This window comes from Asparagus officinalis, chromosome 3, assembly GCF_001876935.1.
Source record: "Asparagus officinalis chromosome 3, Aspof.V1, whole genome shotgun sequence".
Lineage (NCBI taxonomy): Eukaryota > Viridiplantae > Streptophyta > Magnoliopsida > Asparagales > Asparagaceae > Asparagus > Asparagus officinalis.
The window spans coordinates 46,597,770-46,612,902 of NC_033796.1; the positions used below are offsets into that span (position 1 = coordinate 46,597,770).

The 15,133-nt window shown below is 32.2% G+C and overlaps 1 protein-coding gene across 1 annotated transcript; it reads left to right on the forward strand.

Annotated features, from left to right (window-relative positions):
- Positions 61-7,046, forward strand: LOC109834018 (CDPK-related protein kinase-like). Its single transcript, XM_020401903.1, has 11 exons — positions 61-405; positions 1,154-1,284; positions 2,787-2,828; positions 2,926-3,034; positions 4,666-4,744; positions 4,894-5,190; positions 5,265-5,377; positions 5,840-5,947; positions 6,062-6,124; positions 6,225-6,392; positions 6,502-7,046. The coding sequence occupies exons 1-11, from the start codon at positions 295-297 to the stop codon at positions 6,640-6,642; spliced, it is 1,362 nt and encodes a 453-aa protein (XP_020257492.1). The 5' UTR covers positions 61-294; the 3' UTR covers positions 6,643-7,046.

Below are 15,133 nucleotides of genomic sequence, written 5' to 3' on the forward strand. Positions count from 1 at the left end.
AGATCAAGATCGGCCTCAAGACAAGGGAGCGACCACGGCCACCAGCAAAAACGATGAGAGACTATCAACGACAAAGCCCTGGGCCTCTCCCTTCTTCCCGTTCTACACTCCAAGCCCAGCCCACTCCCTCTTCTCCAAGAAATCCCCCTCGCGGTCCGCCGCGTCGACGCCCCGGCGGTTCTTCAGGATGCCGCCGTCGCCGGCGAGCCGGAGGAGGGGGAGGAGGAGGAGAGGACCGGGGCTCTTTTGGACAAGAGATTTGGGTTCGGTAAGGGGTTTGAGAAGAATTTTGAGATGGGGGAGGAGGTGGGAAGAGGGCATTTTGGGTATACTTGTTTAGCTAAGTTTAGGAAGGGGGAGATGAAGGGGGAGAAAGTTGCTGTGAAGGTCATTCCAAAGGTTAAGGTAAAAGTTATAATTTTTAATGGTTTTATTTTGTTCAAGTTGTAATTAATAAAAAAAATTATTTCTTTAGTAATTGCTGATCTCTTTGGTTATGAGATGTTAAACTGCCCCGTATGCATTGCTACTTGCAGATGAAGATGGAAATGTTGTGAACTGTATCAATTTGACCACTTTAAGCTTTTCCCCTGTTTATGTGTACATAGGAAGAATATGAGATAACTTTCTCTGTTGCCTATCCGTTATTTTCTAGATTGTGTGTGGTGGTGATGGTGTTTGTGTGTTTGATTGTTTGTTTGTTTGTGTGTTTGTTTGTACGTGTGTTTGTTTGTTTTTGTGTGTGTAGCCCCCATTTGTATAACATCGTGACCTTTGAACTAATAATATTTTGTTAGTTAGGATGTGCAACATATTTCATACTACATACTCAGAATCTGCTTATTATGCGGTATTTTGAAAGGTAAAAAAAAAGATGGAAGAAAATACGTGGGAGAAAATCACCTTATGTTGCCCATGACATAAGAGAAAAAGTATGCATTTTCTTCTATTAGGTTTGAAGATGCAGTAGACACCAATAGCTCAGTGTCCAATAGCAATAAACTGGTTATATAATATGTTCTAATTATGATTTTATTTTTATATATGTTTCTAACGATATGGCCATATTATGGTTTGATGGCAGAAGTTATATATCTATATTTTTAATTTTGAAGTAGTTTTGACTGAAATGGAAACAATTATTTTCTGGCAGATGACGACCACGATATCCATTGAGGATGTTAGAAGAGAGGTGAAAATTCTGAGTGCTTTAACAGGTCATGCTAACCTGGTTCAGTTTTATGATGCATATGAAGATAAAGACAATGTGTATATAGTAATGGAGTAAGTTTTGTTATTGCTTCGAAAACTGTTGCTGTTTTTCTCAATTGCTTTACTTTTTATTTTCTTTTACAAGTACATTATGCTACTTTATTAGAATGTTAACTTGCAAGCCAGTATATGTTTTCAAAAAAAAAAAACCATCACAAGGTGGTAGATACAAATTACGCAACACAGTAAACCATTGACAATCGACACCTCTTCATCTTTATAATCCACCCATGAGATCTGAGGTCCTCACACTCATTGATGTAATTGTAAACTAAGTGTAGAGTTCAATAACAAAACAAGTGATGATAGTTAATATGGGCTGGATAAGGAATTGGTAAATTACATGAAAGGTTTTTGGGAGAATAAAAAAATTTGAATATTCCCAATAGATGGTAAATCTATATTTTGGAATATGGAGTGCGTAGCGGGAGTATATCCCTCATTGCTAGCTTGGGAAGCTACACTGTAGTTGATATTGAGTGATCATTTTTAACGTCACTAATCCAAAGGCGAACGTGAAATCTTGATTTCATTTGGTTTCTTTATGGAAGGGCTGATTTACTGAAAATTTGATCTATAACATCTATATCAGCTTTTTCCCCCTTTCCTGTTGATGCATCCACTGCTACTTGTTTTGTGGGATGCCCTAAGCAGTTAGGAATAAATCCATGGATAGTTTCTGTACAAAAATGATTAATGTTCCGAATTTTCCAATCGTATATAGGTGTTAATCATCAATAGCATAGTCCACTTTGTGATTTAAATCACCACCACAAGGAAGTTGAAATTCCTGTCATGACATTATCCTTTTCCTCTTATCTCGTCTGATACACAAATGCAATGCATTTAATTTTATATGCTGTTTAGCAATACATTGGATTGTAGCCAAGGCCATTCTTTATGCTAGAGATTCAGAAGCTGCTTTGTTCCAGCATTGTGGTTGATAATAAATTGCAATTTAGATTTTATTACTACTGTGACAGCTGAAAAAAATACACAAAGTGTTTCATGTTTCAATGCTGTTGTTTTTCTGAATTTTTTCTTGCTTTAGTTATACTAATGGAGAGATAGTTGATTGTCTATGAAGATATTCAACAATTTGTACATTTCTTCCTTTCTGTGACATTAATATATATGATGTTTAAATCTGCTACAGCTTTTCCTTTTGAGAGATAAATTGTGATATTAGGAGTGAACTACCTACAATAATTGTGCTTCGGGTCTTATATATCCATTAAAGACAGGCGTTAGGTAAATAGAAATATTGAGGCGAAAAATGTGCAGTACGATTGAACAGTACACCTTTTTACTTTCCGTCAAACTCATTACCTCTGTCAATAATTAAACACCATTAAGTTCACTTGCATGTAAAACTTTTGTTTAAATTACATGCTCTGGATACACCAGTTGCTATATGTGTCTGGAACAAAATTTTAACAAAAAAAATTTCTTGTATTAAATCTGGATTTTTTTTCACAACTATTATTCTGACAATTTGTTATTGGCTCTTTCAGATTATGTGAGGGAGGAGAGCTGTTGGAGAAAATACTATCAAGGTATGTTTTCTTGCTAACTTTTGGTTTTATATTAGATATACATCCTCATTGGTCCTACTTATTATGATCTTTTACCTAAAGTAAATATGTTGTCTAGGGGTGGGAAATACTCAGAAGATGAGGCGAAAGCTGTGCTGGTACAAATACTGAGTGTTGTTGCATTCTGCCATCTCCAAGGAGTGGTTCATCGGGATCTCAAACCAGAGGTAATTTTCATAGATGTATGTTACCGTCCTGTCTTTAACAGTGCTTGTTAACTTGTGAATCTAGGTTGCAGGGTTTGATTTTATCCAAGTTTTATTGTTTTGATAAAGTTTTTGGTCTTTTGGCAATGACCATGTGAGAGTCTCTTTGGAGGGTGAAAAATCTTTCTAAGAAAAGGGAATGTGTTGTTCATGGGGCACGCATTTTAGCTTAGTGTTCACTTGCCTCATTGTTTTCTGTTAATTGTACTGTTTAATTCTCTTCTAATTTAAATGAGGTACCAAGTTACCAGCCCCTTTTGTTTCTTTAGTATCTCGAAATGTTTACTGCATAAGTGCCATGTGTTATATTCTCTGAAATATAATTCATGCTACGATTGGCAAGCACTTTTAGCGTATTTATAATTCAATATGTGAACCAATTTGCACGCAGTAGCTGCATATACTGTTACATTCCTGTGTGTCATTTTGCATTTGGCTAATTGGGAGGTCTACTCCAAAGTATGATCTGTGCTTCCTGTGATTCAATTTTATATCTTACATTCTAAGCTGGGATACTAAGATATTATACTTCTTTTTTTTCTCCTTTCTGCATGTGCTTGTGTTTCCGGCATTAACAGCCATGAGTTATCCTTTGGAAAATATATTTCATGCATACGTTTTATAATTCGAGCATCATTTTCTCATGGTGTTTTTTTTCATTCAATAGCAGCATGTGCTTTTACATTCTTGAATACCGTTTTGTTTTTGGATACTTGGGAGATCTGTTCCAATTCAATATGTGCTCCCTGTGATTCAGTTTTAAATCTAATATCCTGCACTGGGATACCAAAGTATTGATGCTTGAATAATTTATTACATGAAGAATGAAAATAGTAGAGGCAATGGTTGGACAGTTTACTTCAGGATAATAAAATACCTGATGTTTATTTTTTGGGGAATTGGACATGTGGACGGAAGAAGCATTTGTACCACAGACAGGTTCTAAAATTTTCATGAAGTTCTGCTCTATTTCCTGCTGTTTGCACAGGGGAAATAATGGATTGGTAAATAGAGGTTTAGGGTTGCTGGCATTTCCAGTTAAAATTGAACCATATACAGTTTTCCCCAACCCAAATTATTAGGAGTCAGAATGAGTTTTGACATGTGGGATAAGGTGAGCTTAGAAGCCAAATGACACATGCAGTTAGGTACGTCATGTTAAAATTCCTTGAAAATCACAGGAAAATAAGGCGTGTGAGCAGGTTTTCTCTTTTAAATGTCATGCAGGGGTGTATTCATCCGTGTTATGTTTACAATTCACATATCATGCACCAATTCTGCTTCCTTTGAGGTTGTTACTGGTAATTTGAAAGCTTATTTTTTTGGTCTTTGTGGACGTTCGTGGTAACATATTCAATTATTTATTAGCAATGTTATTTGAAACAAACTAGATCGTTTATTTACTGCAAAAGTTTCTAACTAAAGAGCATAGAAAATGTCCTTCTATCTTGACCCTGCCTAAGCTGCTGCTGTGTATAAATACACCTTCCATCTTCACTTATTGCATTTCTGTTTCAGTAGTCTAGCAAGTAGTTATTAGCCATATTTTTGTATTTCAACTTGCTGAATATATCTGTTTTTCCCTTGACCAGAATTTCCTTTTTGCTTCCAAGGATGAAAATTCCCAGTTGAAGGCTATAGATTTTGGCTTATCCGACTTTGTGAAACCAGGTTTGTTCTCAGTGTCGTATGTTTGTCCTTTATATCCTTTTGATCAATTTTTTAATTTACTGGTCTTAAAATGGCTTTATATATTCTATCTGATTGACATCTTCTCTACCTTTGGCAACTTTTCATCTGTTTGCTTGTGTGGTTTGCAGATGAAAGGCTTAATGATATTGTTGGTAGTGCATATTATGTTGCACCAGAAGTTCTACATAGGTCTTATAGCACGGAAGCTGATGTGTGGAGCATTGGTGTAATTGCATATATTCTTCTTTGTGGCAGTCGTCCATTTTGGGATAGAACTGAGTCTGGTATCTTTAGAACTGTTCTGAAAGCTAATCCAAGTTTCAATGAGTCACCCTGGCCCTCTCTGTCGTCTGAAGCAAAAGATTTTGTTAAGCGGCTGCTGAGTAAAGATCCACGAAGAAGAATGAGTGCTGCACAGGCATTGAGTGAGTGTTCTTACATATGCCTAATACAGTAAGTTCTGTTCCTTATCTGATGAAATCGGTGCTTCTGTCTGCAGCTCATCCTTGGATTAGAAGTTCTAGTGAGATTAAAGTGCCCCTTGATATTCTAATCTTCCGACTGTTGAAGTCCTACATGCGCTCTTCATCATTGCGCAAATCTGCTTTAAGGGTGCGTATTTATTGATATAATGATTTCTTTATTGCTTTGCATCGCTCAGTTTCTGTAATGATATCTGTGGACACCTGAATTTAAGATATAGTTGTTGGTTTAAAGTAGTTCAAGTAGTTAGCTGATGAATTAGATTGCTGATCGAATTGACAGGTTTCTTGACTATGGTCTTTGCTATTGAATGACTAGATTTTTGTTATCACTATTTTTAAGTATATAGTTGTATATGTATAATGATTGTAGAAATAGTTGATAGTATAGGAAAGGAGAATTATTTATATTCTTAAGAATTAGAGTTTAGCAGTTCAATCTATTTTCTTTTGTTTTCAAGCATGCAGAGAGAGAGAAGAGTTTAGCAATTCAGTCAAATTATTCATGAATACTTGTTTTTGAATTATATCCTTTTTAAGGTTGACTTTAATGAGATATTAATGAATGAAAAGCTTTCTTTTTGTCTTGCAGGCTCTGTCAAAGACATTGGCTGTTGACGAGCTAATTTATTTGAAGGAGCAGTTTGCACTATTGGAGCCAAATAAGAATGGATGCATTACCCTGGAAAACATTAAGATGGTTAGATATCCTTGTGATACACACTAATACTTCTCAATAAATTGCAATGCTAATTTTTGCCAATACGTGAATACATACTCTGCACTTGATAACTCCTTGTTACTTGCTTGCTAGGCCTTGATGAAAAATGCTACTGATATAATGAAAGAATCCCGTGTTCAGGACTTTCTCGTCTCGGTAATTTGATATTGTTCTATCTCACTTGAATTTTATTTTTGACCCTGTTATATTTTCCAACTGAAATTAAGAATGAAAACTGTGTTTTCTTCCATACCAGTTGAGTGCCCTTCAATACAGAAGGATGGATTTTGATGAATTCTGTGCAGCTGCACTAAGTGTACATCAGCTTGAAGGACTAGATAGATGGGAGCAACATGCTCGTTGTGCGTATGAACTTTTTGAGAAGGATGGAAACCGAGCTATATTAATTGATGAACTTGCTTCGGTATGTCCAGCTTTAAACACTGTGCCATATTACTAACCTTAATCAGCAGGAGACTTGTCTTTATCTGAGCGATGAAAAATATTTACCAGTTTTGTCTTGGTGATTTCAGGAGCTGGGGCTTGGCCCTTCGATCCCTGTACATTCTGTACTCACTGACTGGATCAGGCACACGGATGGGAAACTGAGCTTTCTTGGGTTTGTCAAGTTGCTGCATGGTGTCTCTAGCCGATATCTTACAAAGCCACACTAGCATATTCTTCTTGCATAAGGGGATGCAGATATCCTTTCTGATTCAATCACAATCGATATGCTATATGTACAGGTACTAATCACTGAAGGTGTGCTGCTGTGCATATACCAGTTTGGACTTTTACTCTAATGAGCAAGCGGAAAAACTGAGGAGCTGTGTTGGGGCTGGAGATTAGGCTAGGTCATGTACACTTTAGCGATCTTTTCTTTCACATAACCTGTGAAGCCCATTCTATAATTTCATATCATAGCGCACGTATCTTTTTAAGAGTAGAATTACTGACTAAAGTTGTATCAGGACGGTTATATCTCTGACCATCTTGGGCTGTAACCAGAGCAGATTAAATGCTAAGAATCACGAAATCTATTTTTGAATTATTTGGTTATCAGTCATTCATCTTTCAATCCCCATTCATCGTCTAGCTGCTGTCGGCTTTTGATGTTATTCTCAGATTTGACTTCCAGCTCTTTCTTCAGTTGTGCCTGTGGTTTATGCATGCATGACTAATTTCGTCTGTTCGAGTGCTTGTGTATGTGGATCTGGTTCCATAAATGGGCTGGTTGGTGATGTAGAGCATGTTACAATACAGGTCAAGTGAGCTCCTGCATCACCATCAGAAATCCGCCAGGGTGCTGGTTGGCTCTAGTCATGGAAGCAGCATGTCGTGAAGAAACATCAAACAGATTCGTGCTATGTTGATGTGGTATGGATGCGTGCTCGCTGCAGTGCCACAAAGTCTTAACATCCAACAGCATAGATGCTCGCTGCGCTTCCACGAAGAGTAAATCCACAAAATTGATACTTTAACCTGGTGATCATGCGAAGATGTGGAGGTAGGGACAGACAATGAACCAAATGAACCCATAAATGAAATTGGAAACTTTGGAAATAATTATTATCATTCGAGCTAGTTCCTTTCATACATATTGGTTGAGTTGTGGCTTAAAACATCAATTGGAGCTCGAGCTTTTTATGCCCAGCTTGGCCTGTTTTAGTTTCAAGGAGGAATTAAGGTACATACGACATTATATGACAATTTGTGTCCTCCCTTTAATCTTCTTTGGTGTTTTGAAGAAGAGCGTTCGGCTCTCTCTATACACGATATGTTAGAGGGTGAATTTTAGTTTCCCTTTGACTCATCGGTGTAACTCTTCGACTCTCTGGCAACAGGTAAAAATTCTACACTGGTTAAAAAAAGAAGCAGCATGAACTAAGTTAAGGTGAACCGTAGACTATTAAATTTAAGATGACTTTTAGGTAAATTGACAATGTGAATATTTGAGAAAGAAATTTAACAAAATAACGTTAGGTTATTATGAGATTAAAAAAGTAGGACGTAGGTAAAAGAATTGGTAGGGTGAACCTGTTACATTATCGGGTCGAATCTGACCTGTTGCCATGCCCGGTTCTTCAAGCCGCTATCCGAAATCAAAGTTCACCCGAAATAACTTCGATCCAAAATTTCGAGCTAACTGAAGGGAATTGGTGTTTTATTACCACTAGTACAGTGCATGTGCGTTGCACATGGACGTATTTGTTATATGTTTTAAGTTTTCTTGTCTAATAAGTTTATAACATTGATTATAAGGTTTAATAAACAAAAAAGCAAAAAACTTATAAGAAAGGTAAAAAATTCTATGTTTATTATGTTTGATTATGTAAGAAAATAATTAAAATTAATTATGTAAGAAATGTTTAAAAACTGGACATACTTGTTTTATGTTCAATGTTTTTTATGTAATAAGGTTAAAACATTGAGTGCAAGATTTAATAAAAAATAAAAAAGTAAATCATTGTTTCTAATGAAGGAGAATGTAAGAATATGAAAAGATAGAATTAAATCTAGAAAAAGGCAATTATTAAATTATATAATCAATGCTATTTATAATGTTAATATAGTAAACAGAATATATAAAATTAATTAAAATTAAATCCAACAATAATTTCTAGCTCATAACCTATTAATTTCTCACATTACCTCTTAACTACAATGGCATTGCTTAAAGAGAGTAATAATTGTTTTATGCACTGAGATCTATTTCAACCTTTTCATGCTTTCTAACTCTTCATTTAGAAAAGTTTTGTTGTATGATTCTTTAGTATTTATCTTCAATATTAGTGGGTGCATTGCAATAATCAGAAAAGGGTTAGTGTAGAAGTTTATTTTATCTCTTAGAGAGTTATTCTTTTTGGTACAAAGTTATATTTAACTAAATATCTTTAAAATTGCATATAAACCAAACAAATAAAATAAAATTGGAGATAAGTAACTTAATTTGGTTATTTGCATTTATACACCTTAAATCAGGGGTATTTGTAAAAAATACCCCTAAATCTTAACATTTACAAAACTACCCCTCAAATCAACTTTGTGGAAAAATACTCATAAGATCAACAAATCATCTACTTGTTGCTAAAATTTGACTATTTTGTTGATAGTTTTTACATTGCAATTACAAATTAACTTATCAAAGTTGATGATTAATTGCTTTGATGATAAAGTTTTTCCCCAAAATTGATGACTTAAGGAGTAGTTTTGCAAATACTGAGATTTGGAGGGTATTTTTGTAGCTACCCATGATTTAAGGGGTATATATGCAAATAACCCTTTAATTTTATTTGTTCTACTTACATCAATCAACTATCATATCAAGATTAGAGGTTGAGATATAGTATGTGTGTTTTGACAAAGGCTAAAATTATAGATGCGTGCATGACTCTCGAGGACTCATCCTTCACATTGTGGCAGCATCAAGAAAAGAAATGTACGTAGCTTCAAAAGATTTACAACTGGACACAAAAACATGTGATCAATTAGAAATAGATACCTAATTAACATGCTCCAATTATCCAACAAAAGGCAAATGTATACTCAATTTAAAGACCAATAAGAAAACATATACTTGGATCAAATGAAATAAAGTTTAACAGCTCCAAAAGTAGAAGAAAACTCTCAATGCAATAGAGCTCTTTTCCTCAGATGACTAAACTTTAACTCATCTGAAACTACAAATTTCTTATGTCATGAGCATAAAATCAATATATATATTCAACAATCTCCAATATCATTTCATGTGTATGATCCAAAAGTTAGTTGATACATAAGCTTGTTAGGCTTGTGACAAGGTAAATCACTAAATTCTAAGAAATGAATTGGAATGTCACACTGACGTAACTTCAAAATTGGTGGTAAGAGCTAGAAACTGGCTACATAAGCTTGTTAAGCTTGTTAGCCTCTCTCTCTCTCTCTCTCTCTCTCTCTCTCTCTCTCTCTCTCTCTTCTCTCTCTCCTTCCATCGCAGCCACCACGCTACCCCTCCTTCATCTCTCTTCGCTCTCTCTCCTCACTTCTTACACCACAACCGACCCACGCTCTCAGATATGCACACGGCATCCCCCTCTCTCTGATAGACTGCATCCTCGGCATTCTGTCTCGTCGCCATGGCCCTGAGCTTCGCCCAAGCCTCGCGCCTCACCCTGCGACCTCTCCTCTCTCCCTTACGCCCCGCCAGCCTCCTCATAGCGCGAGCGCTCTCCTCCACCAGCCCTCTACCCGCAATCACTAGATCCAAGCCGTCGCCCCGAGCTCCCACAACCCTCCTCTTTCCCAATGCAGATCACGGTCCCGAGTTTTCACTAGTAAGAATATAATGGACAATTTAGACGCATGTCATATTTCATTCGTAAGACTATAGTTAGCCCTTATCCTATCATCTCTATGAATTATGTCTTACTCCCAACTTTATCACTTTTTAACTCCGGAGCTTCCCACTGTTTCTTGCATCGTCACTTCCGGACTACACTCTCTTCTTATAACTTCTCTTTCCTTGTACCGGTCATTATTTTATGTGTTATTATTTTTACACTATGTTTTTTTTTATTTGACTCGTGTATCGTTTGATTGTGTTGATTTTTACATTATTTATTATATTATTTTATGTATCACACACAATGTTATATTGTATGTTTTTTTATTAAAAACGTACAAGTAACATAGTCTAATAAAAATCATTACTTATATATTTTCAATTGTTCAAATCATGTTCATTAAGTGCTTCACATTGCTCTAGATTTTACATATACATCACATAGCATATCTGATATATTCATATTATTTTTTTGTTTAAATATATTTTCGCATATCTAAATTGTGCATGTGTGCACTTTTTCTGTCATACAATCTATTATTTACTTATGTTTTAGATTATTGTATATTGTTCGTATTTTTAGTGATATACATTAATAAGTTCATAATTTTAATATTCTACATATGCATTACATTCTTATTCTTTATTTTTCAACCCATAATATTTTCAATACATAGTTATCTTATCAGTCAGTTTTGTCTTGTTAGGTTGTTTTAGTATGTTCACATTAGTTTTGTTATTTCTAAGAGAAATGTATTTCTATTTTGATATTCAAGCAATTACTCATATTGTTAAGTTTAGAATTGAGTTACTAATTATATAGTTATTTTGTTACATTAGTTATTATTCTTTTATAACTAATATAAAGATAATTTTAAATAGTGTTTGTGGGTAAGCATGGTATTTACTCATGGGTTATTAATAGTGCATTTGCATATTTGTTGTTGTTTCTTTATTTTCGATATGTATTATCTTGTCATATCGGCAATATTCATTATATATGCATATTATTTTTTAGTGTTTATTTTATAGTGCTTTTAGATTTTTATGTCTTTTTGTGTCATTGTTTGTTGTTTATTCTCTATTCATTATTTTCGTTTACTTGTGTTATGTTTTACTTTTTCATTCTTTTATACTTACTATTCTTTTTTATATTATAGTGTATTCACATAGATTATTATATTAATGATGTATACTTTTTTATTGATTTATAGTCATTCATCATTTCTAGTACCAATTGTGTTTAATCGTGTTCTATTTCATGTGTTATCAGTGTTTATGTTCACATGTTCATCAATCATTCATTGTATGTTTATCTATAATATATCGGTGTTTTTATTATACGAATTTATGCCCTTCTTAAGTTTTTATTTATTTATAAATCTATTTTATCTTCCATAGTTCATGTTTTATGTATTATACATCTTCATTTATGTATATTTATGTTGATTGTAATTATGTGATTTTGACTACTATGCCATATATTGCTACATCTGAATTAATATTATATAATAATAATTATCATTGTTATATCTTGTTATATTTATTATTTTACCTTATGAATATTACTAATATGTCTGATTTATTATATTGTTTGTCGAATACATATAAATTATGTCCTTATTATGTTTTATATAATATGCCTATTTTGAATCGCTTGTTTACTCTTACGTCTATTTTTATCATATAATATTTTATGACTATTTCCATCATAATTTATCTTGTTAGCATGATTTCTTACGTCTATTTTTATCATATAATATTTTATGACTATTTCCATCATAATTTATCTTGTTAGCATGATTGGTTACTATAAGTATTCAGACTTTTTATAGGCTTATTATTATGTATATGTTTTTATTTTAACGCTTATTATACATGATGATTATATTTGTTATATACATCATATGTTTCTGAAGCTTGTTTACCTATTTTGCTTTGATATCTTTTGTTTTTATGCTTTGATTCTATTTGTGTTTCTTTGAATCTGTCTATGATTTTGCATTATTTACTTTGTGCTATATAACTATTTGTATGCTAATAATTATTGTGTATCGTTTCATCCTACTATTGATTATTACTATGATTTGCCTCTGCTTGTTTGTCTATATGTATTGATGTGTTTCTATCTATGTTTATTTCTTTTACTTAATACCATTTTTAATTGTGATTATGTATGTACTATATACCTTATTATAATCCTTATTGTCCTTTTGCCTGATTTGTTCTGCGTTCTTGTCTTATACCTTGTGCTTTTTAGTAATATTGCATGCTACATTTGTTTATGACTCTTTGAATATTTATTTGTATATCTGTATTTTGTACTTTCACTGTTTATTATCATCATGTTCTATCTTTACTGTTATTATATCTATGCTTCCTTACGTGCGTTTATGTATTTGACCAGTTTAAACATATGTTGCTAAAATACTATCTCTGAATCTTTTTAACATAATTGAAATTTTTTATTTTTTTAGAATTTGTGCCTTATATGTCTTATTTAGTTGAATGTAATTTGCCGATTGCATTTATGTGTTTTGTTTGTAATTATACTTTTGTATATCTTGAATGTCTCTACTAATTGATTGTATGATATTTTATTATGATTTAATTTTATCTATTATCTTTATCTAAACTATATGTATATTTGATTCTTTGCTATTTTGTTTTGCTTACATACTCTTCAAATATTTCTTTTGCGTTTGCTTGTATATGATTCATTTGTTATTTGTATTATGTTTTTTTATATTTTTGTGTTTTATTATGTTTATCATCTGCTTACGTATTAGTGATTTATATTTTGTTGAGATTTTTTTGTCTTTTATCTTCTTTATGCTCTTCTTTTAATTATTTATATTGTTGAGTTGATATGCTTTATCATATATTCTAGTGAATGATAATTGTTTGAATTATATATTTATATCAAATTTTGTATGCTATATATTTGTTATATTTTTTCAATTATGTGTTATTGGATTATATATATATTACTATATAATAAATTATATATACTTACTAATATATACTATATTATAATTATTATATATAGTAGTATATATTTATATTATATTATTATGGAAAAGTTGTAAATCTAAGGTGAACACCCTACGGCTTTCCCACCTAGACGTCGCCTAGAATCAATTCAATTTCTAAAATTTGTTTTACGATCCGCTCCGTTGAAAACTTTGATTTACACGTTTTCTTAAACAAAACACCAACTTTTTGGGGTGAATCCGTTGTTGTTTTGACATTTCGTTGAGCCGTGCAAAAAAGTTCCTTTTCATGTCGAACCGTTAAAATTGGTAGCGATGGATAAAGGGGCAAAAATGACAGGTGTCACCGAGAACAAAATTGTAGTGTATATGGGTTTTAAGAACGGTAGAGTCAAGTTTCAACGGATGAGATCGCAAAATTTTTTTAGAAAGATGATGTGCTTCTAGGCCCGCGTCTTTAAGGTGGGAGCTAAGGGTGTACTTTAGAATTCCTTTTTTCTATAATATAATTAGCTGATAAATATATATATATATATATATACTATAATTATACTATATAAGTATACTAGTATATATATATTATTCGATATTATTTATATATATAGTATATGTATATATATTATTATTATGACATATATATATATATACGTTATATATATATCAGTATATAGTATTAGTATAAACTATATATAATTATATCTGATATATAACCAATGATTATTAATAATCTATAGAATATAAAATATATATAAGATATAATTCCTTGCATATTGTTACTATGTTTGACTGATACTTATATTTTTCTTATGCCTAGATGTTTGGGTTATTTTATAATTTGATATGTATCAACTATTTTATTTACAATATACATGCTTCTTTATGCTTGTACAATCTATTTCAAATATATGTTCACTCTCTTTATGTTTTACTTACCTCATTCTTATTATTTATATTCATTATACTGCCTCAGTTATACTTTTTTAAAATGATTGATCAATTATATTTTCTGATTCTGTGTATTTGTATTCATACGTGCCCTTTTAATTATCTGTATTTCCATTAATTTTGAGTGTATATTACACTTTTGATTAATTATGCGATGTTTTATTATGTTGTGTGTGATTTACGTAATGTGTGATTTGTCCGTGTAAAGATTATATTTTGTTTATATGCTATGATTAATACCTGTGTATATTTATTAACTTTTGATGAATTAGTTTAATGATTAGTATTAGTTCCGTTTTGTTGTGATTAATTTTGTGTGTAGAGTATACTTTGTAGTATTGTATTTAGCTATCTTTGTTATTTGTATGCTGAATCTCAGCTGTCACATCTTATATTCTGTGTCATTATTGTTTACATTCTCCTCTGATTATGGATATCGTTCCATATCTGTCCTTAGGTTCTTTGTACATCACCCTTATTTTAATTTTGAGAATTTGTTTTAAGGGGGGTAGAATGTAATGACCATAAATTTTTGATACTAGTTAAAAATAATTTTTTTGGTATTTTAATATTAAATGATTATTTTAAAAGAGTATTTATATTTTCTTAATTTTCTAGAATTTTCTACGATTTAAAAATCTAATTTTATATTTATTTAATAATTTTGATAATTATAAATTAACTTGATGCAGTGAAAACTTTTAAATTAATATTTGTTATGTTATTGTTATTGTTATGTATTAATTGTAAATATTTTCTCTAATTATTCTTTTTTTCTTAATTTTTTCTTAATTATGTTTTAATTATAAACACTAACCCTAAATATATATAAACCCCCCTCTCTCTCCTCTCTCTCTCCTCTCTCTCTCTCTCTCTCTCTCTCTCTCTCTCTCTCTCTCCCCCCTA

Coding starts and splice junctions, on each gene's coding strand:
- LOC109834018 (XM_020401903.1), top strand. CDS start 295: ATGGGGGAGGAGGTGGGAAGAGGGCATTTTGGGTATACTTGTTTAGCT. Junction 3,035..4,665: donor ATCGGGATCTCAAACCAGAG/GTAATTTTCATA, acceptor TCCCTTGACCAG/AATTTCCTTTTTGCTTCCAA. Junction 5,378..5,839: donor TGCGCAAATCTGCTTTAAGG/GTGCGTATTTAT, acceptor TTTGTCTTGCAG/GCTCTGTCAAAGACATTGGC.